This window comes from Eschscholzia californica, unplaced genomic scaffold, assembly GCF_041429995.1.
Source record: "Eschscholzia californica isolate CP2 unplaced genomic scaffold, dmEscCali1.0.p SCAF_4, whole genome shotgun sequence".
Classification (NCBI taxonomy): Eukaryota; Viridiplantae; Streptophyta; class Magnoliopsida; order Ranunculales; family Papaveraceae; genus Eschscholzia; species Eschscholzia californica.
In genome coordinates, this window is record NW_028238461.1 from 48,079,323 (window position 1) to 48,102,958 (window position 23,636).

Sequence of the window (23,636 nt, forward strand, 5' to 3'; positions counted from 1 at the left end):
GACTGTTTTCAAAACTTACCTATCTAGTGGAAATAAATGTGTTTTTTTTTTCGGTTGTCAAAACTTGAATCATCGAATCAAAATAATCTGATTATACTAAACCAGAAATCAATAAACGTAAACTATCCATACTAATCATATGCTTACAAATATACTCAGTCTCTAAATCAGATTCAAATATGATAGAACAAAGCAAATAATGTAAAAGAAGATTATGAAAGACAACCTAGACAAATCTAGAAGACATACTATTAGTATTTTTTTTAAAGACATTGTAGTAGTACTCTAATATACCAAACTATTGGGCAAGAAAGCATGTGTGTTGTTTATTACTAGCTTTTATTGTTGTTATCTTTTACTAATGAATTTGAGGATCTAGGGGATACGGGGACGATATCTTATCTAGGGTTTTCATTTTGGGTTTTTTGGTCGTATAAGCATAAACTCCACAAGTGCTTCCGCCCTCAAAACCCAATCGAAAATCAGTTTTCTTTCTTTCTGATCACCTGGTGAACTTCAATGGCGGAGGTGATGAATATGCCTGCTGAGTCTCTTGATCGCCGTCGCGATCGGCAATCAGAGAAGAAAGAAAACTCAGAGGAAGAACCTCTTTCTCCTTCTCTTCCACCTCCAGTTCCTCCACCACCACAACCGAGGAGAAGAGATAGAGATTCAAGAGAGAGAAGAGATGATAGAGAAATGGATCGCCCTAACAATCGCAATCGAGATCATCACCATGGTCGCAGTCGTTCGCCTCTTCCTCCTCCTAGAGAAAGGGATAATAGGGATAGAGATAGAGTGAGGGATTACAAACGACGTAGTAGCCCTAGTCCTCCTCCCTACCGTGACCGGCGCCATTCTCCACCTCCTTTTAAGCGTCCTCGCAGGGATGATTTTGACGGTAGGCGAGGTAGCCCTAGGGGCGGAGGAAGATTTGGACCTGGTGATAGAAGGCAAGTGATCTTGTTTCTTCATAGATTTATTATGATTTGAGGATGTTTACTCTACTAATCATCATCATTTTTTGTCTGAGATTTCTTTGTTGCTCGGTCTCGGATTACTTGGGTAGTTTTCTAGGTTAAATTATCCTCCAGACTCAGTTGGATAATTGGTGATTTATATGATTGGTTGTGGGATTTGTGTTGAAATAGGGTTAGTGCACTAAATACTGGTATAAGTGCTGCTAACCACTTCCAAAATGAGGTTAATTATTAGTTCATTGTCCAAAATGAAGTTTGGCGAATTTGTTAACATTCTAAGTTATGTTTTTAGGATTTTTGTTTCTCATGAGCTATTGATCTTGAGGTGTTTGACTTGGGTAGTTAAACATTATTTCCAGATGTTTGGGTTTTCAATCGTCTACTTCTCTTGAAGGTTAAAATGTAACTTCATCACGAGAAGAAGGCTTACTTTTTACACAATATTACTGGTCGCTGTTTCAGTGTTATGTTCACATTAATGTAACAAGTTATTTTATCGTACGATGAGTCGACTGTTCATTTTGATAATAAATAAGAAACTATGTTTACTTTATCGTCTATCCATGTATATATTTTTAATTGCGTTGGATGGGTGTGGAAGAGGTGTGATGCTAACTGGTATAATTTTGTTTAACTTTATTAATGTTGTAACATGTTATTTGTGCAGGTTTGGTTATGATTATGGCGGGGGATATGATCGCGGTTTAGGAGGTAGACCTGGGTATGCTGATGATAGGCCTTATGGTCGCCATATGAATCGCGGAGGTGGTGGATTTAACAGTGGGCCTTCTGGTAATCTGTCATCAATATTGAATTGAAGTTGATTAGATGACGTGAATTTGATGCTTCTTAAGAACACAACTCTGGTGGTGATTTATTTGTTACAACCAATGATAAAAGATTGTATCAACTATAAATTTAGACATACCTATTGTCTCAACAAACAGATCATAATTTGTAGTTGTTGCAGAAAATCTAGCTTAACTTCTCAGATGTAGTAGTCTTCGGTAGTCATTTGTGTGTAGTAAAGTATTTCTTTTAATTTCGGTCTTTCTGTTGCCAGATTTCCTTGTCTCCATTATTTATCTTGAAACTAAAACCTGGTGCTTTAATCATTGCCTTCATGATTTAGCTTTAAACTAAAACCTGGTGTTTTAATATTTTTGCAGACTGGGATGCAGGACGGGTAGGCTATAACGATGTCTCAAACACTGGGAACATGCAAAGGTTTGGGATTTCACCGTTTTTCTCCCATATGGTTAGAAAGTATCTTCTTATAAACAATCAATATTTGAACTTCAGATGATGTATGAACTGTTATCGCAACGTTTATTAGTTCTTTTAGTTTAGTTTTATTATATAATTTATGTTATTTTCTATTTATGTACTAGTTATTATTTCAGCCAGACCAGAGTGTCAGCTGACCAATTTTTTTGTGGTTGGAATTAGTATTACTTTATTAGTAACTCAAATTCATGTTATCCAGATTTGTAAATGATACAATCTGTTAAATTCTTCCAGGGAAGGGTTAATGTCGTATAAGCAATTTATTCAAGAGCTGGAAGATGACATATTACCATCTGAAGCTGAGCGGAGGTACATATTGAACTTATAGCCAATTTGATATAGGGGTTGATACTTTGGAGTTTGGATCAACATCAGAGTGTCACCACCCTTACAAATTTGTGATGGAGAAAATTTTGCTTATTTTTATGTAGGTATCAGGAATACAGATCAGAGTACATTTCTACCCAGAAACGTGCTTTCTTTGATGCACATAAAGATGAAGAATGGTAGTTATTCTCATTTTCGTTCTCCGTTTGTAGGTCAATAACTTGGTGTTCTTATACTAACTTTGATTGGTTTCCTGTTATAGGTTGAGAGACAAGTACCACCCGACTAATTTGTTAACGGTTATAGAAAGGTAATTAGTTTAATTTTAGTTGTAAGACCATTTGGATTTGGTAACTGCAGGAAATGATATTTGAATATTTTCTCCAACATAATACGTACTCGTTAACTGCCTCATCCATTTAAGCGTATTTATGATACCTGTATGGATGTGAAATTCCATATATGAAGTGATTTCCTTCTCTTTTTGGATTCAATCATTTACCAACACTCACTTATATGAACTTCAGGAGGAACGAAAATGCTCGAAAAGTTGCAAAAGATTTTTTGCTGGATCTACAAAGTGGAACACTGGATATGTAAGATCTCCTTTTTTCTAATATTTTCTGAATGGTTCTCTCTAATAGTTTTCTGATTTTATTCCTGACCTTTATTCAACATCTATTTACTTGTGAGATGCAGTGGTCCTGGTGCAAGTCCCATAATACCTACCAAATCAGGACAGGGAAGTGATCCTAACTCTGAAGATGAGTCAGAAGTTGGCGGCAAAAGAAGAAGACATGGTAGAGGACCTGCTAGAGAAAATGATCCTCTTTCAGCTGCTCCAAAGGTTCACCCCGTTAGTTCTGAACCCAGAAGAATCGAAGCTGACATTGGTCAGACACAGGCTCTTGTCCGTAAACTTGACAGAGAAAAAGGTATAGAGGAAAATATCCTATGTAGCAGTCTCGACAAAATGGATGGTGGAAAATCTCACAGTGGATCCATAGGTCCAGTTATAATAATTCGGGGCCTGACATCCGTCAAGGGTCTTGAAGGCATGGAACTATTGGATACACTACTCACTTATCTTTGGCGGGTCCATGGTTTGGATTACTATGGTATGATTGAGACAAACGAATCCAAAGGACTCCGGCACGTGAGAGCAGAAGGGAAGAATTATGATGACAAAAGTACAGCTGGAGCTGACTGGGAGAATAAATTGGACTCATTGTGGCAAGGGAGATTGCGTGGGCAAGATCCATTGGAAGTCATGACGGCTAAGGAAAAGATAGACGAGGCTGCTGTTGAGGCTTTGGATCCATTTGTAAGAAAAATAAGAGATGAGAAGTATGGGTGGAAATATGGCTGCGGAGCTAAGGGATGCACGAAGCTCTTCCATGCTGCTGAGTTTGTCAATAAACATTTGAGACTGAAACACCCAGAACTTGTCATGGATCTGACATCAAAAGTGCGTGAAGAATTGTATTTTCAGAACTACATGAAGTGAGTACAATGTTTTTATTATATTTAGAGGCTAATGAGTTTTCCTAAGATACTATTAGAGTTATTAACTAATGTCCGTCCGGTGCATTTTATGGTGCAGTGATACAGATGCACCTGGCGGTACACCTGTCATGCAGATGTCTATACCGGTACAGTTCATTCTTACACAATTTTCCATCATTTGCACACCATTTCATCGTAGTTGTAAATTTGTAGTCATTTCATGTTTTGGTATACCTGTATAATCACATGAACCAAATTCCCGAGTTTAGTAGTTCTTAATATCGGGTACTTATTCATGGAGTCCTCCTTGGCTTTGGAAGTTCTAGTTTATCGTAATCCCATCTAGTTTCCCTTTTCTTTATCTATCTTATGAAGACACTTTTCATCTCACTTTCTGCTGATGTAGTGTTTCAGTTTACATGTTCCTTTTTAGTTATATTCGATCCTTTGTGACGTGAACTTGACTGAGAGATCTTCAAGCATCTTGTTAGTACGTGTTTATTGGAGATAGTGTGGATTCTCCATGTAAGCCGCAGTCCCCCTTTTCTGTGTTCTTCAGTGCTTGCTTAATAACTGTGTTCATGTAAGGTGAACGGATGTTTGGATGACTACAGGAGCCCTTGAATTTTTCTGTAATTATCTTAGAAATAGAAAACATCAAGTCCAGTTGATGTCCTAGACTGACTGATTTGTCAGCCTCCAAAAACTTACAGGGAAAACAAAAAGGGAAGGCATTTCTAATTTATACTCTGTTAGTGTGTTGAGCTTCTGAACTACGCTTTGTTTTCTTCCTCCATGTTGGCAGAGAGAGAAGCCACAACATAGGCGTTTCCAAAATCAAGATAACCAGCGAATAAGAGATGATCGTGGTAATCACCATCGTAGAGAGCAACATGAGAGGGTTTTTGATAGAATTGGTAATGGTGGTGAGGAAAGGAATGACAAGAACGAGAACTCACCCTCCGGAGATGTGCAGGCCAATGCCACAGGCGGTGGTGAAGGAAACCAGGACGAGCCAATATATGATGCTTATGGTGGGGGGCAAGGCCCGCTAGGTGGTCCATTTCCCTCTGATATGCCCCTACCTCCTCAAGTACTGATGCCTGTACCTGGCGCTGGGTGAGTTACCCTCCTACAAATGCTTTCTAGTTTGTTGGTCGTGTTCTCTTATATGCTCTCATTAGTTTGTTTTGTTTTGAACTTAAATCATTTTATGAATATGCTGTCATATGAATTACAGGCCACTGGGACCTTTTGTTCCTGCTCCACCCGAAGTTGCAATGAGGATGCTGAGGGAGCAGGGTGGTGGTGGTCCTTATGAAGGCAATGGTGGTAGAGGACGAGGTGGTCCCCAGGTTGTGGGTGGTGGACCAGGCCCAATAATTCCAGCCTTTAGGCAGGATCCTCGACGCCTTCGTAGGTCAGTATCCAATTCTCAACATTAGATACATTTACCACCAAGTTCGTTCGTGGAAAAATGTTACTGAACTAAACCTTAACATTTCTTTACGTTGTTTTGAATGTGGATGCAGTTACCAGGACCTCGATGCCCCAGAAGATGAAGTCACGGTTATTGATTACCGTAGTTTATAGATGTCTGGATTCCAATTATTTGGAGGGGTGGCATGGTGGAGCTCCAAATCCGCGGCAAAGCTTGAAGACTCCTCATAGGTATATGAAGGAAGCCAGGAGAAGAGGGATCATCAGACAAATATGTGCTTGTAACCAAATTTAGGTTTGCTTCCCTTTGCTGTATTAGTCAGTTTGGGGACATTAAAGAATTGTTGTGTTCTTTTGAGTTGGTACAGGAAATTGTCAGTTTTGATGGCAACTTGATGCTACTGATACTCTTTCCCCCTCCCCCTTTGTTTACTCGAATTAAGAAGACAGCAGTTCTCAACTTTTTTTTTTTTTGGATGAAATCAGCAGTTCTCGACTTGCAATTTAAAATAGTTTTGTCTTTAGTTGGCTTTTATTGCAGGCATTACTAGTATATGATTATTGTCGACGCACTTTGTTTACAGCTACTGAGTGTTTGTAAATTTGTTGTTAGTTGGAGCACTTTCGCTTGCTATAAGATTGTCAAAAGAAACATACAGTATTGTAAGTGAAAGAGCTGGTAGCAGAATCATATAGTTCACTGCTAACTTGCTCGTTGAAGTGATTAGGAGGGTGAAAGTCATTGAACTTTAACAAGTATAGCCACTTTTATGTCCCACAAGTGATGTTGATGTGTGGCTTAGTAGAAAGAAAATGTGGGAAGGACATGGAACCTTGTCCAAGTCGTGGCGTTTTGGAAACCTGCAGGTGTTGGAGCATCAGTAGTCGGTGGGGTTGGAAATCCCTGACTGGCTTGTGTTTTTTTTCAACATTGACTATGATCAGTATTACAAAGGCATTGATATATCGATACCATGTGATAAGCACGATAACTGTTGCCGAATTACTTGGGGTGAACATCGGTTGGATAATCGACATTTTGAGTCTATCCATAGTCTGATCCAAGGAGTTCAGCCATTTTAAGTCTCAATCCGATCCGTTCATGGTTTGGTTTGGTTACTGAACACGAACGGCTTAGTTCGCTTAGATAACGGAACAAAAGGTTAAAATGTTGTCATGAACGAAATTTCGAGTTTAGAATTTGCTACAATTATACTTAGAAATGTGTTGAAAGGGATTTTAAGTTGAATCCAGTGGAGCCATAAGAAACCACCCTAGACTCGGAGACGAAATGAAAATCTGCTACAATTATACTTAGAAACGTTCGTATATCTCAAATTCTAGGGTGGTTTTTATGGCTCCACTGGATTTATGACTATTTTTTTTTTCTTTTTGTTGAAAGGGACAGTCTCCGAGTCTCGTGAGATACATGAACATTTCTTAGGTCTAATTTGGATAGCAATTAGCTTATATTGTGTTCTTCCCACCATTGCATTCTTTAGCTAATTATAATTGCATAGCTTATTCTATGAGCTGGTTTCACACACATTGATATTTTACAATTTCACTTCTCATGTGAATGTTATTGTTTTGGGAGTTTGTTTGGCTCGCATATTGTTTATTTTTTATTGTTTATGTTTTATAATAATAGATTGAATTGAACTAGGAATGATACTAATAGATGAATGAAGATAATGTTTTTATCTCGAACCCTTTATATATCAAAACTAAAACAGAATGAATACTATCCTACAACTTGTTTTTGAAGAAGGGCGATTGTTACTTTATTTCTCTAAAAATAAATTTTCTAGAGATGAAGATTTGAACCAAAAGAAATTCTTTGATGAATTTCAATTAACAAAAATCTGTACCATATACAACATTAAGTATTGAAGATTTATCCATGTATAGAAAACATAATTGAAACACATAAATAAGGATCTACAAAAAAAAAGAATTTTAGAGGGACAAAGTTTGAATTAAAAAACTGGAAACATGTAACCTCATCAACATTGAATATGAATATTGAAAAAAAAAATTTCTGTAACATTAATAAATAAAAAAAACTCAAGATAATATATCATTACAAAAACGAATGAAGAGTCCGATTGTTTCCTGCTCTCTCTTTCTCCATAACCGCTTGTCCAGAGACCTTCCAAGGAATTTATTTGCTTCTCCGGCGTCTTCTCTTCGCCGGATTCTTTTCTTCGTTTCTAAATAAAAGTTAGTTTCTTTGTTGGTCTTTAGGGCATGTTTTGTTGATTTTTAATATTTTTTTTTGTTTTTGTATGATTTCAAGTTCGAGTGTTTGGTAACGGGAAACCATTGGGAGTTCCTTCAACAACTTACAACTCTCTTCACCGATGTACCAGAACCAGTTACAGCCCAAGATCATCCCAAGAAGTTCAATCCGTAAACTATAGACGTTGTGGTTCTTTGGTATAAATCATAACATTTTGTAGTAGAAGACTCAAGTTGCTGCAATTAATGGAAGAAGCCACCGACTATGCTACACAAGAACTCATAATGGGCAAGGTACAACCACAATACAAGGAGGAGTTCGTACTATTCAATTCAGGGAGGCGGGGGCTCGATTTACAACCCAGATTATGGCTGAAGAAGAAGAGGCGCAGATAGGAATCTGCCCGCCGACGGTTGATGGCGAGAAGAGAAGAAAGTGGAAGAAGCAGCGGTTATATAACCGCCCACAATTGCGTGGGGTGTCTGCACCTGAATAACAACCCACCAGTTGGACCAGGCAGCGTTAGAGGCACCCCAAATGGGCTTAACTTGATTTGTTAGACTGTTTGGTTGTGTCTTTGTATTTCAACTTTATTATGTAATTCTCATCAGCCTTTGGCCTAAATCAAGAGTTTCTCTCTAAAAAGAAAAAAGAAGTATGCTAGAGAGAGAAAGATTGAATAAAAACACTTAAAGTTGGATGAATCTTCAAATAAACCAATAGGGAGGTTCATTAAAAAAAATCACGTCTTCAAAATAACAGTGAGGAAAGAATAAAATTTCAGTTTCAATGAAAATTTTAGTCAGTCCTGAAATGGAAACGTTTTGAGAAATATTTCGGTTAGTGTGGAAATCTTACAAATCTATGGAAATGATAGAAATACGATGCGATGGTATATAACAAGATTATTAAAGCATAATGAAGCATAAAAATGTTGTATATACTAACGTATTAACGAAACCTATTAGTTTGAGGACTATTAAAAATTACACAACTGTTTCCGAGAGTAAATTGAGTAACTTCTTGAAAATATCTCTCAAAAGATAACACTTTTACTGATAATAGTTAACAGACTTTGTAAGTTGGAGAAGGTACCGTCGGTTACACAATTATATCAGGAGTGTTACAAAGCTAAAATTAATTTGAACAGTTAAGTGAGTGGGTAAATCATTAAGTGAGTGGGTAAATCATTCAAATAGTTTTAAAAAACATTTAAAACATTACGTAAAAATCAAGAAATATCTATGAGAAATGAAGAAAATGAAAATGAAAGAATAAATATATTTTTAATTTTAGTTTCTTCGTATTTTTTGCTAGATTTCTATTATGCCAGTGGAAATTTCGATCACGTCGGTGAAAATTTCAAAATTCCCAACAATTTTTGTTAAAATTTCTCATATCGATAACTATGCAGGAAATAGTTGTAAGTGTGATTTCGTGCACCTAATCTAAATTTAATAGACGTTTCAAGAAGTTTCATTCCTTCACCATGAGATGGCTTTCCTAAAAAATTTTGGCTTCTACTTTTGTTGGAAAAACGAATTTTTTGGGCTTAAAACAAATTGTGGCTTATTTTACTCTAACACAAATAATTTCCCATAAGCGCTTAAAATAAGCTAAAAGACAGCTTTTAATTTATTTTAAGCGGAACCAAAACGAGGGTTTGACGAAGTCTTTTATGTACTATTTCTATTTTTTTTAAACCATTGAACCATATGATTAAATCACTGATTTTCATAGATAATAGATTATTCCTCTCGGTTCAGCGACATGAGAGTTACATAAGTAAATTCTCAGAACTTCGAATGTAAAGTACCTCATGAGGCGAGAGAAATTGACAAGACTCTGACGAAAAAAAAGAAAGAAGAAAGATGAAAAGATCGTAAAGATCAAAGATGAAAGGACCCTAAAGTTCAACAAAATAACTGATAATACAAATAATAAAGAAAATACTAATTTACATTCCTTTCGACTGCCATTGTTGTAGTAGATTGATCATCCTTGTTAAAGCCTCATTATCACCACCTAATCCATGTTGATTCCATCTGTGTTCAACCCCTATCCATATCTACATAACCCTTGAAGATTGTCACCCTTTACATCCTCTGTACACTCCAATGGAGTAAACCAGTAAAACATGACCAACCAGATCGATTTTCCAAAGTTTTTCAACATCATCAACAACAATTAGATCTGAATCGAAGTCAATTATACGATTCACATTGTTTGATAGTAAATCAACTAAGTAAATTCTTGCATAATTTAATGGTTGATCAAGTGCTTGACTAATTGACAATGAGATTTTTCCTCTAACTAGATTTGTATCAAAATTGTAAAGATGAAACACAATCAGATTCGAAAATCAAACACCACCACTGAAACACTACCACACACCAGAACATCAACCTTCTCCACTTCCATGAAGTGAAGAATCTTTTTCGGTTTGATGATGATTATGATAATCATCTTTATCATCGTCGCTGGCGTCTTCATTGAATGATTTCTGTTTATGGAAAATACCATAATATTTGGAACTCTTTCTCTGAAGGAGATTAATATCGACAGATCCTTCCTGCTATGTGACTCTCTTCGAAAGAGGAAGTAAACGTTAAATTAGGGTTTTTATGGTCCCTAGATACCATTAATGGAGGGAAATCAAACTACATAGGAAAAAAAACGGGTTCCGACAAAGTGATGATCCTTTGCCGGAGGAAAAAACTCAGATCTGTACCCGATTGAGGAGAGAGAGAAGGTTATAAAAGATCAGAGGAGAGAGCCTCTACTTTTATTTATTCCTTTTTTTTCTTATCAATATGAGAAATGGCCTCTACGTTAAATTAGGGTTTTTATGTACTATTTCTATTGATTTATTTTGTTTTGTTGAGAAATGTACTATTTCTATTGTGATGCTATATTTCCAAAAAAAAAAGAAAAGTAACAAATAATCCTGAGAAAAAGAGAAATATTACACCAAACTCAAATGAAGTTAATCATGAGAATGTATCAAGAAGGAATTTTACACTATGAGCTCTGAAATACATCACGGATCACCCAGATGCCTGAGAAAATGCCTTCCAATTCTAACAAGTAATATGTACAATTAAACCAAACTATTCAAACACGGGATAGACGCTTGAAGATGAGGCCATTGTTACAAAGAAATATGAAACTTGATAAAAAGGAACACCCACTTGGAGCAAATCAACATCATGATCAAGTCGATACGAAAGCTTGCATGGTTTTGATGTTCCTAATGTTGAGGCAGAATGGATATGAACAAATGCTGAATTCATAAAATTGACTATCTCTTCTTCTTTGAAGAAGGCTCAAAATTAGGCTCAGGCTGGCAAATGAAGATAAGAGATAAAAACATAATCAACATCGAGAAAGTTTGCTTAAAAAAACTTATAAAATTAGCCAGAATGTGTTGTTTTGCTCTAAAAACTCTGCTTTCACTTCCATTAACTAATAGCCAACAATCAGAAGGAACTATTCGGGGTGGTACCGAATTACATCGTGTGGACTTTGTCCAAATCGTTGACTGCAGTACGACAATTAGTAACTAGCTTATGCGGTCAGAATCATGAATACACTAAGGAAGGGGTTGCGCTAGTCGGTATTCCACTAATGAAGTTTTAGCAACTTAGTTGAAGAAAGTAGATAGGATAAATCTAATGACCTCAACAACAATAACTCTACAAGTAAGAGATCATGGAGCTCTGACAACTAAACACTGACAAATAAGAACGGAAACAAATAAAGCACTTCTAAGGGTTGTGGCGAAATGCAATGGTACAATAAGGGTTGGCTAAAATACTAGGTGCATTGATAATTTGGAAGACCACAGTCCTCATCCTATTGAAGCAGAGGCAAAATAAAATGAAGCAAAGATAAATCAATTTTCACTGATCTGATGAAAATTGCTATTCTATGAAATGGATCACACTATTCCTCGCAGCATACTAAGATTGGGAAGTTTTATTTCCGAAAAAATACCGAGGAACAGAGAATACTCACAATACATGATAGCTGCTCCCTTATATATGCCATTGATCTCAACATCGCCCCCAGTGTATCTCTCGAGACCTGAAATTTGACCTCTGATTCTCCTGTAATTGCCTCGGAATCTTGGAGCTGAAATAAAGAGTACACAAGGATTTCGTCCCTTCAGTTAAACGTTTATAGAAATCATATTAATGGAGATATAAAAGAGTATTTCCATATGAGCCAACACAACCCAACATCAACATCAACTTGAATAGCGTCTGCTGTATAGCTACAGCATTCTACCACGCCAGTTATAAGGCCATGCCAAGTGAATTTGTAGTACAAAGATATACACATTACACATTTTTACATGTTAGAGCTTGGGTTACATCACATTTAATTTCAATCCTGAAGTATTTAACAAAACTTAAGAACCCATTCCATGTTAGACAAACTAGATAGCGAAGAGTGAGAAGAGATCATACCTTCAGGTTGATAACAGCAATTCTGTTAGCAGGTGTAGAAAGCTGTTCATTGATGTAGGCCATTGATCTCAGCATAGGTTCCAGCGTGGAACTGGAAAGCTGAAACTTCACCTCTAATTCTCCTGAAGGACCCTTGTTATAATCCAGTAGCTGTAGTAGGGAATACTGATTTAGAGATGGAAAATATTCTGGTCAAAGAGTACATTATTTACTCCCAACTTTAACACTATTATTAGTTACCCCACGTTATAAAGTTGGAATGACACAATTATTAGGTACCCCACTTTATAAAGTTGGGTCGATGCATGTTTTCGCCTTGAGGCAAAGACAAAATGTATAAGAATCGATTAAGTTTATGGAACATAAGAAGTACCAACATTGATATTTCTTGTTTCTTGAACACAAACTTTCTATTATAAGAAATACTATATTATGCTCTCTTTCTAAATGAATGTGGTATCATTTTCCCTCTATAAGAAATACTATATTATGCTCTTTCTATATAAATGTGGTATCGTTTTTCCTCTATAAGAATTACTGCACGCCTTTTAAGCAACGACGTGTGCGCCTCAAGGAGGCGCTTCGCTTTCCGCAGCAAACCACCTTAAGGCGGTAAACCGTTTTTTTTTACATTGAATGTACACATGCACAATATTTATTGCATGTAAACCCAAATCAGGAACTAAAAGGCTTTCCATTTTTTGATATATACGCACACTTTAAGTTTAAATTCCCGAGAAAAATTTGATCACTTCACAGAAAGCAATCGCTCTCCAATAAACGGTTTATCAATTTTTATGAAGCTAGTTTCATAACATATAAAGCTTATAGATTGGGTGAATTTGAAGGAGAGATATCCACCTTCAAAATAATGACAGCTACTCGATTTTCAGGTGATGATGTTCTATTCTCCATATTCCACGTCATTGATTTAAGGCAAGGCAGGACGACCTGTGCACATTGAAAGAGCACTATGTCTGAGTTCCGAAGCAAGAAACTAAGAGCAAGTCGTCAATATAAATAAAGTAACTAATTCCACATACCATATTATCCGGAAGGCCACCATCTCGATGAAGAGACACAGGGGTCATGTGAGGCAGATTTAAATCGGTGATGGATGGTGTAGGAGCTCCAACATCATTAAGATTAAAGCTCCGTGTTACGTCTTCTTGCCGAGGCCACAAAGGGGATATGTCTGAAAGTGATACAGGCATTTTCCGGTTATTGTCGTCTTGGTTGCTTCCACCTATCTGAGAATTTGGAGGTTGAACACTTGCAATGTTTTTCTTCATAACAGAAACTTTCTTCCCGCCCTCTCTCAGAACACCCATTGCTACAGTATAGGTCTCTGTAGTTATTGCCCCTTCCTCCGCATATTTAATCGCTTCCTGGCATAAACTGTTGTATCGTTTAGTGAGACATTCTCCTCCTTGGACTTCACCGCCGTATTCATCAGAACCAACCAAGCTTCTAGCATTTCTCGTCCACCGCTTCAAGATGTAATGAGATGGCAGTGTAAGGATATTCGTCACAGTGAAGACTGTCAAAACATGTCTACAAAGAATGCCTGAAAACTCAAACATCTGGCAACTGCAACTTGTTCTCATCTCAGGAACATTAAACGTGACTATGTATGACTTGTTGTCGTCCTCAAACTTAGCAACCCTGTAAGTGCTGATTGCCCCATCTCCCTCAATTTTATTTGCGGTATACACAAAGGTTTCCACTAATTCCTCTTGAAACTTCACAAATACTTTCTTCGTGTAAATATTTGCTGCCTGTTTCTCCATTGGAGATGGAGTTTTAAGTACCAATGTAGTGCAAATCGTATCAAAATCTGCTTCTATTTCCTTTTTAAACCAATTCTCTAAAGCTCTCTCATACTGTCTGAAGAATAGAGGCAGAGTAGTTTCTTGGTTAACATACCCATCAAAAAATGATCTTATCTTTTCAACTTCTTGGTTTGAGAAAATTGAACCAAAAAAGGTATTCCTAAAATATACGGGGACCCAATGTTGGCGAGCATTGTACAGTGCTTGTAGCCAGTCATGTTTACTGAGGTTGTATTTATCAAGAAGAGCGATCCAAGATGATTCAAACTCCTCAATTGTCTCGGTCAAGTTGATGCAGTTATAAAGTTCTCCTTGGAAAGTAGGATTGACAATACATACATGAGCTAACCTTTCTTGGCCTTCTCTTAAGATGTGCCACTTGCAAATACGGTGTCGTGTTTCTGGAAGTACCTGAGACACTGCAGTTTGTATGGCCCTGTCTTGATCAGTTGTTATAGACACAGGACGGCGATCTGACATAGCTACAAGAAATGTTTTGAATAGCCAAATAAATGAAGCTTCGGATTCATCTAAAAGTAGTGCACAACCAAACAATATCATCTCTCCGTGATGGTTCACTCCAGTGAACGGAGCGAAGGGTACACGGTATTTGTACCACCTGTACATAGTGTCAAAGGTAACTGCATCACCAAAGTGACTGTAAGCTGTCCTTGACCTAGCATCAGCCCAGAAAACATTAGTCATGTGGTTATCATTATCGAGTTGTATGGCATAGAAGAATCCATGGTTTTCCGCTTGCATCCTTTTGAAATAGTCCAATAAATTCTGAGCATCTCTACCAAGAGTTCTCTTCCGGCTAGGAGCTGTGAAATTGAGAGGTGCATTCCTAACCGCACGATTCTGGTCTACATAAGGAAAATTCCTAAATGAGTGATTTCCTTCCACAGGTATATGATTTGGTTGATTTCTATCCATTGGAACAGACATGGCGCCACCTGGGTCATTTATTACGCCACTTAAATGCTTGCGTGGTTTAACCGAATGCACTTTATTAGGAGTTCCAGTCTGGTGATTATGCTCCTTAACAAATTTAATGACTACCCATTTGTTCCGGTCCGATCTTTCTACCTTTAGCATTGCCGTACAGGAGCTAACATTCTTCCTTTTTGAACTCTCCTTACTAGCACATACAAATTCCCGACCAGTAACGGTATTATCAGGCTCCGAAGAGCTGGATTGACCAACACGGGTACTAAAACCCACATGGCGTGCATATGCGTCATAATGAAGTTTTGCATCATCATCACTTTCGAACTCCATTCCTATACGTGGTTCAATACTCTCACTGCCGTCTAACTCTTTTTGTGAGGAAGTTTCAGTTGTTTTTCCCTCTCCACCCTCAGAACCTTCGGATGCATTACCTTTACCTTGGGTTCCATCCACGTTTACCATTCGCCCATCCATACTCATTACGTAAGGCAATATCAAATATATATCTTTTGATCTTGAGTGATTCACGCCCGATCAAATTTCATGCATATCTCAATGTACAACAAAAAGTGGTCGCATTTCGCATCATAGCAACTAATTAACACTGAAATTAACCAACACAATGATAACATTAAAATATGAACTTGTTAGATAAACAATAATTAATCAATCATCTCTAGGAAAAAAGGGAGCTCATTTTCTTTCTGCCACACAAGTTAAATACCTCAAAATGAATAGAAAAATATGGCAATTCAAACATGAAACTAGTAGAAAATTAACCCAAAAAAGAGAGAGAGAGAGAGAGAGAGAGGAAAAGACCCATCTCTCAATAGCAATTAATCAAAGTAACAAGAAATTCATATTCCCAAAACGCCAGTTGAAATGAAGAACAAAATCAAATTCTTGATAACTGATCACAGAAAAGAATGATTTGATGAGAGAGAGAGAGAGAGAGAGAGAGAGTGCACCTGGTAGATGAAATGAAGAACAAAATCAAATTCTTGATAACAGACAAGGGTGACACTTGTACAATCTAGGGTTTTTTCTCTGCCAGTTGCAACTACAAGAGAGAGAATCGTAGAAAGGAATAAACCAGTCGATCGAACGGGGAGGGTTTGAAGAGGGAATTTTTCGGGGGTTTCTAGGGTTTTAATAGAGAAGAGGAATGTCGTATATTCATAATAGGCATCTAAGCTCAGGTACGTAATTAGAACCGCAGGATCAAATTGAACCACTCGAGGACAACAAAATCTGATCCAACCACCAATGGTCGTTTTCCACATATTAGACGTCAAATATATTTATTTTTTAGTAACGGCCACCATTCTTTTTACTCTTGAGTGCCCTCCACCACTTTTCTTATAAATAAACAAATATCTTTACTTTCTTAGGGCAGCCACACTTCCACAACTTTAAACAACTACCTTAAAACCCCAACCTAGTTCACTTTAAAAAAAAAAAAACCCAACCTAGTTCAAGTTTCAGTTGTTGTTGAGCATATATGTATGGAATATAGTTCAACAAAAACAAATATATGTATGGAATATACTTTCCATACATTCACAATTGGCCTCGCACCGTGTCATCAACTTGTCGGTTTGGCACTATTTGATCAACTCGTCATTTTGGCCCCCCTCTGAAACTCTCATTGACAATTTCATTACGCTTATTGGCTATTTATTTTCTGAGCTTGACAGTTTTGTTAGGCTTAATGGCTAATATTTTTGAACAAAGAGATATGGAGAAAGAGACTAAAGCAAAGAGGATCCACATATTTTCGAACAAAGAAATATGGAGAAAGAGACTAAAAGCAATCCACCACGAAGGGAGAGAAAAAAAAAAAAGCAGCAACAAAATGATGAAAGGAGAAACATTCAGAGAGAAGAAGAAAGAAGAGAGAAGAGGTGCCCAATCGTCTCAACTACGAGTACGACCCATAGTGCACTTTATACCCTTTAACTACGACCCCATGTTTCCGAGCTCTAATTTTTGGATACTGTAACATTCGAACCTAGTCTCTCCCGTTGAAATACATACATGTTACAACTCAACCAAAGTGCGATTCACAAATTCTGAGTTTCGAAGTTCCAACATATTGGATACTGTAAGATTCAAACCTGGTCTCTCAAGTACAAATTCTACATCCCTAGGTCTGGAAAGCATTTAAATTTCAGTTTGGGCTTAAAAATGAATGATAGAAGGCAAGTTCATGGTAATATTTCATTTGAATCTCAATATGCACATAACATGATTAACTTGATGGACTGAAGGTACAAACATTCTGCTCTGTCACATTCAATCTCTTGTACTTCCATTGGACATACAGAAAATGCATATTTGAAACAAAATGATTCCACAGACAATCAAATCATCTAGACAACAGAAATACTCCTGCAAAATCTGCTTTTCACTTGGTACTTTAAAATGTTTGAATGGTGGTGAAATGACATGTCTTACACGAGCTCGTCTACTCTTTGTAACCTCTTTAGTTCCTCAGATTGCTTACAAGATGATGGATTATAAGTAGTTTGCATTTCATGGTTTGATTAAACAAGCGCAGAGAGTTGATGTTGACACTGAGAAGTCAATGGTTTGTTGCTTCCCTATTGCCTTTGCTTCTTTTGCAACGGTTCAGACGAAGGAGGGTTACCAGCTCCCTGAAGAAGAAAGCATAGTCCAGCAAGTCAGTCAAACTACAAAGAAAAGACTTATTTTGGGTCATCGGTGGCTCATTTTCCCACAAAATTGTTTCCTTTAGGAGAATACGAAAGTAATTATTTGCCTAATAAACTTATAGAGATTATTATGACTACAGTCTTTAATAGGATTCCTTGGTATTTAAGTAATAAGCGTTTGAGCTAGTCTTGCATCTAACACATGCCCTCTAGTTTCTATATGACTAAGATTCCCCTTTTCGGCAAAAGAATAGAAAGCCTCTCCTTAGGATCTACCAAAATACTCACTAAATTGCGTCCTCAATTGTCACAAATAGAAAGGCAACAGATAATAATGGTTGAATCTTTACTTCTTCGTGCTTGACCAACAACTCTAATAACTCTATCCCGCTTGGAGTCTTAAGGAGTATTTTCAAGTTAATTCATGCTTAAACAGAGTCCTGAGACAACAAGTTCACTAGTTTTCTTTTCCTTTTGAACTTTGTTCAAGTAATTTAAAGTTTATTTCATTTGCTTTCTAAATTTCTACTTAAAATTTTCATCTTTATCTCAAAGTGCAAACCTTTATAGTGACTCCTTATGAGTTTCCATCTTAGGCCCATCCCAGAGACTGAAAACAAGATAGAATCGAAAATGCTTACAATGTTTTCAAGCTGTTCACCAATGTATGTCATCGATCTCAACATGGCTTCCAGTGAATCTCTGGTAAGTTGAAACTTCACCTCTCTTTCTCCTGATGAGGATTTTGTATAATCTTGTAGCTGCAGAAAATCAATGAAGTACTAATGGAAATAGTGGAACAGTTAATGTGGAAGTCTTCTCCATTGCATCTTTTCCTGGCGGGCTTTCTAACAAATATTGCTTCTCTATGTGAGAAAATTAGCAACAAAATATGGGGTGGAGGCGAGGCAGTGTATATTAAGGGCTGAAGGATTCAAAGTTTTAATAGCACTTCTGAAGCTTGCAGGTTTCTCTCTCTTGTTCAGAAAGGAAATAGCTTCTGAAGCTTTAGACTTTTGTCCTGTGTCTTAGTTGGGCTAAATGCAGGAAGTCATATTCCATCTTTTGACATCTATTCTTCACCTTATTTTGTCTTCTATAGATTTTCTGCAACAAAAATTGCCACAGTTTTTTTTCAAAAGAATTGCCACAGTTTGGAGCAGATTCAAGGTTGCGAATCTTGAGATCGGATGTCAAGGAAAAAAATCAGGACTAGGAGCAAGCTTGCATCTGAAATCGGTAATACATAAGGAGGGCCAAAATAAAACTTGATTACATTAGTAAGATTAGTAGTAGTCTGATGTTCTGGCCTGAAGTTTGCCAAGGAAAACAAATCTGGAACAAGATGTTTGTCGGAAATGACTTTCGGCACAACGGTAAATTGTATACGCCTACAAGAACGCAATACAGAAACCTCATGACACTTTCGGGTGTCCAAGAAAGAGAATTAATGATGGAACTTGCATACCTTCAGACTGATAATAGCTACTCTATTTGCTGGTGATGAGTTTCTTTTATCCATAGTCCATGTCATTGACTTGAGCCGCGGTAGAATTCCCTACATTATTGGTAGTCGCAGACAAGATTACTCTATTTCAGGTTAATCCTCCTCCATAAATGTACATAAATGCATATCCACTGATGTGAAAATAACCCAATTCATAGTAATAGACTTGAGATGTCATTTCTCAAATAACTTTCTTGTAATTGTTCAGACGAAATATTGATACATGTAAATTTTCTGTTATATCACAAATATATGGCTGAGCAAAACTGAGTACACCCAGCTACTCAGTCTTAGCCACTAGTCCCTAGTCGTCCGACTATGGTTGCATTTCGAGTTTGACAGCAGAGGTTGAAACTTCACGTTCTGGCTTAGTGTTACTGAACTACCATCATCGAGCCAGTATTTAGCCCATGGAAAGCTCTATGTCTATGTTCCATGTAAACAACATCAGAGGACACATTTAGCTGCCACATGAGCCGCAAAGTTTATATATATTCCGTGGCACCGAAGATAACTCCAAGAACGACATAGTTTCCCTTAAGTAGCAATCTTGATCTCACAGAGTAGATCACAGCTTAGGATTTTATTTTATAGTTTCTCAGCAGTTGCAGGTAAGCCGAAAACTTTTGGATCTTCAAAGTTCAATCCTCCTAAAATATACTTTATGAACCACCATTATCTGAAAGGCCTCCTAGAAAACCAACCGAACTCGTTGAAAACCCAAACGAAATCGTTGTGAGTATTCAAAGCATGAAGATATTGGACCTAGGACATCTACAATGTAAGCCTACCAATTCACTGGTTCAAGAACAGCTAATAGTCTCTCTGATTCTCGAGAGACAGAAGGTAGAATATGAATGTCATGCTGCAATCTGTTAATTAATATCAAATAAAACTAATTTAAGAAGAAAGAAGGAAAAACATAAAATGTGAAGTGAACTAATAAAAGGGAGAGACCATATTATCAGTAGAACTAGCAGCTTGATGAACAGGTAGAGGAGCCACGTCTGACACATTCATATCAGAAATCACGGGTGTACAGCTGCCAGCATCATTGCGACTATAACAAGCAGTAGTATCATCCTGACGAGACCACAATGGTGACATTACTCTTGTCGCTGAAAGAGGTGGTAGAGCAGGGGGTGTATTACACGGGACCATCATCCTCTGGCATTGTGGCTGGAAAGATAAAGAGGATGATCATCAAAATAGTGAAATGAAAACTGAAGTAGGAAAATTATGAAAACCAAGTAAGACTATAGCCTGATGAGGACTCCAAAACCCAAATAGTTTACAATTCTAAAAAACTGTTCTGGTAAGTTCACAAAGACAACAAGACAGTTAAACTGAACATATTTATAGATGTTCACAATTAGAACAGTAACAGATTGAATAATGGCTGCACAAATCAAATAAAAACTATGAGAGTTTCATCCCGTTTATTGATGAAACCAAAACACAACTGCAAAGATAGCGTACCCATGAACATAAACTAAGGTCTCAATTTTGCAATGTTCAGTCTATGTAAGAACGTGGAATATTTTTAAATCAAACGAGAAAATTAGCAAGGAAGAGAAGGAAACATATTTTGCACTTGTATCTGAGTAACGGACTTCTTTATTGCACTAAAACATTGGAACCCAACAAACTTCACTTGGATTTCAAAATATTGACTTCCCGCACTCTATCCTGCAAAGATAGTGATTGGTGACAAAACAAATTTCCTGCTAATATTTTGTTGGTTCACGTTTGAGCGGCGGAGTATTCAGGTTCAGAAAGAGGCTAAAGTAAACTAGCTTTTGTGCAAAAAGTGAGTTTACTGCAAGTACAATAAGTAAAACTATCTCTACACACCAGAATAATAATCATAATATTACCTGGTCCTTGGATGCTTCTTCCTTCCAGTGGTTTTGAAATCTCTGAAGTAGCAATACGAGAGTGCTTTGTAAATCAAGCGGCAAACCTGGAGGAAATAGCTTCAGTATATCATCCCCAGCTAAGTCCTCACGTACACATTTTTTTATCAGTGAACGAAGGCATGCCAAAACCTGCGGGAGACGATCAAAGATGTTATACCTTACACAAACCAGCCTTTCTGGATTAGGAAAGGTGGTGCACTAGGACCATATTTAATACAGTTCTATGATAAGTATTTAGCGCAGGACTCAACCCTTTTTCTGGGTAGGAAAACACAATCTACCATACCCGATTAGCCAACTGACTGAGCAAGAACTTGATTTGGTGAGTGGACAAGTTTCTATTATTTACTAATATTTGGCAAACCACAAACATCTTTAACTACAACTAAATGAAAAATTCCTATGAAGTGATTAAAAAGGCAAATGATACAAAACATTTGGTGATTTCCTCAATGCAAGGTCGTCACTTTAAGCGTGTACTACCCAAAATTACCTGATACGCAGATCCTAAGCAGTACGACTCAGACTCGGACTCGGCCGAGTCAGCCGAGTCACTCTAAGTCATTATGAAGTTGCTAGTAGTATATGTATAAAACAGTAACATGATAATACGTAATCTAATCAAGTTCAAACTTAAAAATAGACTCTAGGTTCCTAACTCTATTAATAGACTTTTATTTCTAGTTTCTAACTTTCTATACAATCTTTTGGTATTCTAAAAGATGTTAAACAAGTTTCATAAATAATTAATAGACTTTTATCTTCTTAAATATTCTTTCTAATTAGATAATAACTAGGAATATCATATAAAAAAACATCCATAGTCGTACAAATCCGACTTCAATAATAAAAGAAAGATAATCTCTACCGAGTCAGCCCGAGTCACTCTGGCTAACCCTAGACTCGGGAACTCGGTGGAACTCGGCTCGGGGTACTGCCGAGTCCCGAGTCACTCGGCTGACTCGGTCGAGTCGGGCTGCATAATGCAGATCGCTCCACTACGTGATACCAGTACGCAGTACACTACCATGTGAGTATGGGGTAAACTAGCGGTACACATATTCGGCACTCTCTCTTTCATTGCAGTATGTTTCAGTCTTTCAAACTATTTTGCTAAACAATATATAGTCACTGTGATGTGTCTATACTAGATACACCTACTCTCTGACATTCTCTTGGTATTTAAAAACGTTAGTCGACCTTATAGATTTTTACAAAGGTTAATGTTGAGTTTGTGGTCATCCAACTCAAAGCCAATTGGCAATGAGTGGAGAGGACCTAGACGTTATATGCTTGGTTGCTAGATAACCCTTCTCCTATGTGGGACTATTCTCATACGCCCCCTCACGTGTGGTGTGGTTAGCCTAACACGTGTTTTTTTTCCGGGTGACGTGGAGCACGTGTGGCTTTTAAACCAATCACGTGTGGGCCAGCTCTGATACCATGTTAAGTTTGTGGTCGTCCAACTCAAAGCCAATTGGCAATGAGTGGAGAGGACCTAGACGTTATATGCTTGGTTGCTAGATAGCCCTTCTCCTATGTGGGTGGAAGATACAAGTACTCCATATTTGGGGTACTAGAACGCATCTAAAAGGGTACGGGGAATCGGGTGTGCCGTACACAAGGGGGGGTATAATATCTGCTAATATTGGTATCACCTTGTATAGTTGTTTCACTTGTTCATTTGACACATTTTCCTCAGTACTCTCATCTGCCATTTCAAATATCAATTGCTACTAAAGTTTAGTGTATGTCTACTTAGGAGTCCTATCCCCAATTACTCTTACACCACTATCCATCCATCAAAAAGCTATATAAATTCTTAGACCAAAATAGATAAACTAACATTTTAAGTACTAATTCATTACTACTAAGCAACTTTAGAAACAACAGAAGTCACAGTTAAACTTAACTGGTCTACTACTTTCCCCCCTAATTAACATTCAGAGTTCAATATCATTTCCTGAACAAAACATATAAATTCAAAGAGAGGATGATAACAAAACAAAATCAAGAAAATTCAATTTCTACTTACAGGATCAAGTTCTTCGAGAGAAAGAAGAGATTGTATAGAAGATTTCTCGAAGGGTTTTAAACCTGTTTTTCTTGTTCTCCATAGGGTTTCAAGAACGTGAGCTAGGGTTTCTTCGGATTTGGCGGATGATGATGATGAGAGCTTGTGCAGTTGGAGAAAAAGAGTGCTGCTGTTGCCGCCACTCTGCTCCATCGGTTGCTTTGCTTGTGTACCCGCGCGCCTCTGTGTTCTTTGTGCGCCAACATATTCTGGGTTAATTCATGTTTAGTCCTCTAGTTTATGACAAATGGCTCTTTGTGCTTACTAAGTTATCTAATTCCTAATTTAATCTCATTTTTAACTGTGTTTTGTGTTTTTAATTGTTTTGTTTTGTCCACCACCTACGTTGGATATAGGTCACATTTCCAATTTTCATAATTTGTTGGTATTGTGTTACTAAAGGTATAAATAATGACGGGTAGAG

General features: G+C 37.3%; 3 protein-coding genes across 3 annotated transcripts; 1 reads left to right on the plus strand and 2 right to left on the minus strand.

The window, feature by feature from the left end:
• Positions 1-369: 369 nt before the first annotated feature.
• On the plus strand, positions 370-6,050 carry SE (C2H2 zinc-finger protein SERRATE (SE)). Its single transcript, XM_086673143.1, has 12 exons — positions 370-953; positions 1,648-1,772; positions 2,150-2,207; positions 2,502-2,576; positions 2,699-2,773; positions 2,857-2,904; positions 3,122-3,190; positions 3,294-4,097; positions 4,198-4,246; positions 4,906-5,219; positions 5,341-5,520; positions 5,633-6,050. Exons 1-12 carry the CDS (start codon positions 520-522, stop codon positions 5,691-5,693), a joined length of 2,292 nt encoding a protein of 763 aa, XP_086529269.1. The 5' UTR covers positions 370-519; the 3' UTR covers positions 5,694-6,050.
• A 4,654-nt stretch (positions 6,051-10,704) lies between these two features.
• On the minus strand, positions 10,705-16,513 carry FRS3 (FAR1-related sequence 3). Its single transcript, XM_086673145.1, has 6 exons — positions 16,006-16,513; positions 13,298-15,641; positions 13,116-13,205; positions 12,255-12,404; positions 11,800-11,916; positions 10,705-11,125 (listed from the first exon to the last, which is right to left on the minus strand). Exons 2-6 carry the CDS (start codon positions 15,515-15,517, stop codon positions 11,084-11,086), a joined length of 2,619 nt encoding a protein of 872 aa, XP_086529271.1. The 5' UTR covers positions 15,518-15,641; positions 16,006-16,513; the 3' UTR covers positions 10,705-11,083.
• A 721-nt stretch (positions 16,514-17,234) lies between these two features.
• Positions 17,235-23,420, minus strand: LOC147545476 (uncharacterized). Its single transcript, XM_086673146.1, has 6 exons — positions 23,174-23,420; positions 21,097-21,267; positions 20,177-20,398; positions 19,181-19,270; positions 18,354-18,473; positions 17,235-17,694 (listed from the first exon to the last, which is right to left on the minus strand). The coding sequence occupies exons 1-6, from the start codon at positions 23,363-23,365 to the stop codon at positions 17,641-17,643; spliced, it is 849 nt and encodes a 282-aa protein (XP_086529272.1). The 5' UTR covers positions 23,366-23,420; the 3' UTR covers positions 17,235-17,640.
• Positions 23,421-23,636: the final 216 nt, after the last annotated feature.

What these genes read in the sequence shown, in the direction of transcription:
- SE (XM_086673143.1), top strand. Translation starts at nt 520, where the DNA reads ATGGCGGAGGTGATGAATATGCCTGCTGAGTCTCTTGATCGCCGTCGC. An exon ending in CAAAGTGGAACACTGGATAT is followed by an intron (nt 3,191 to 3,293) that starts GTAAGATCTCCT and finishes TGTGAGATGCAG; the next exon opens with TGGTCCTGGTGCAAGTCCCA. An exon ending in GATCCTCGACGCCTTCGTAG is followed by an intron (nt 5,521 to 5,632) that starts GTCAGTATCCAA and finishes ATGTGGATGCAG; the next exon opens with TTACCAGGACCTCGATGCCC.
- FRS3 (XM_086673145.1), bottom strand. Translation starts at nt 15,517, where the DNA reads ATGAGTATGGATGGGCGAATGGTAAACGTGGATGGAACCCAAGGTAAA. An exon ending in TAGCTGTCATTATTTTGAAG is followed by an intron (nt 12,405 to 13,115) that starts GTGGATATCTCT and finishes TCCCTACTACAG; the next exon opens with CTACTGGATTATAACAAGGG. An exon ending in TTGCTGTTATCAACCTGAAG is followed by an intron (nt 11,917 to 12,254) that starts GTATGATCTCTT and finishes TCTTTATTTCAG; the next exon opens with CTCCAAGATTCCGAGGCAAT.
- LOC147545476 (XM_086673146.1), bottom strand. Translation starts at nt 23,365, where the DNA reads ATGGAGCAGAGTGGCGGCAACAGCAGCACTCTTTTTCTCCAACTGCAC. An exon ending in AAGAAGCATCCAAGGACCAG is followed by an intron (nt 20,399 to 21,096) that starts GTAATATTATGA and finishes TTATCTTTCCAG; the next exon opens with CCACAATGCCAGAGGATGAT. An exon ending in TAGCTATTATCAGTCTGAAG is followed by an intron (nt 18,474 to 19,180) that starts GTATGCAAGTTC and finishes GATTTTCTGCAG; the next exon opens with CTACAAGATTATACAAAATC.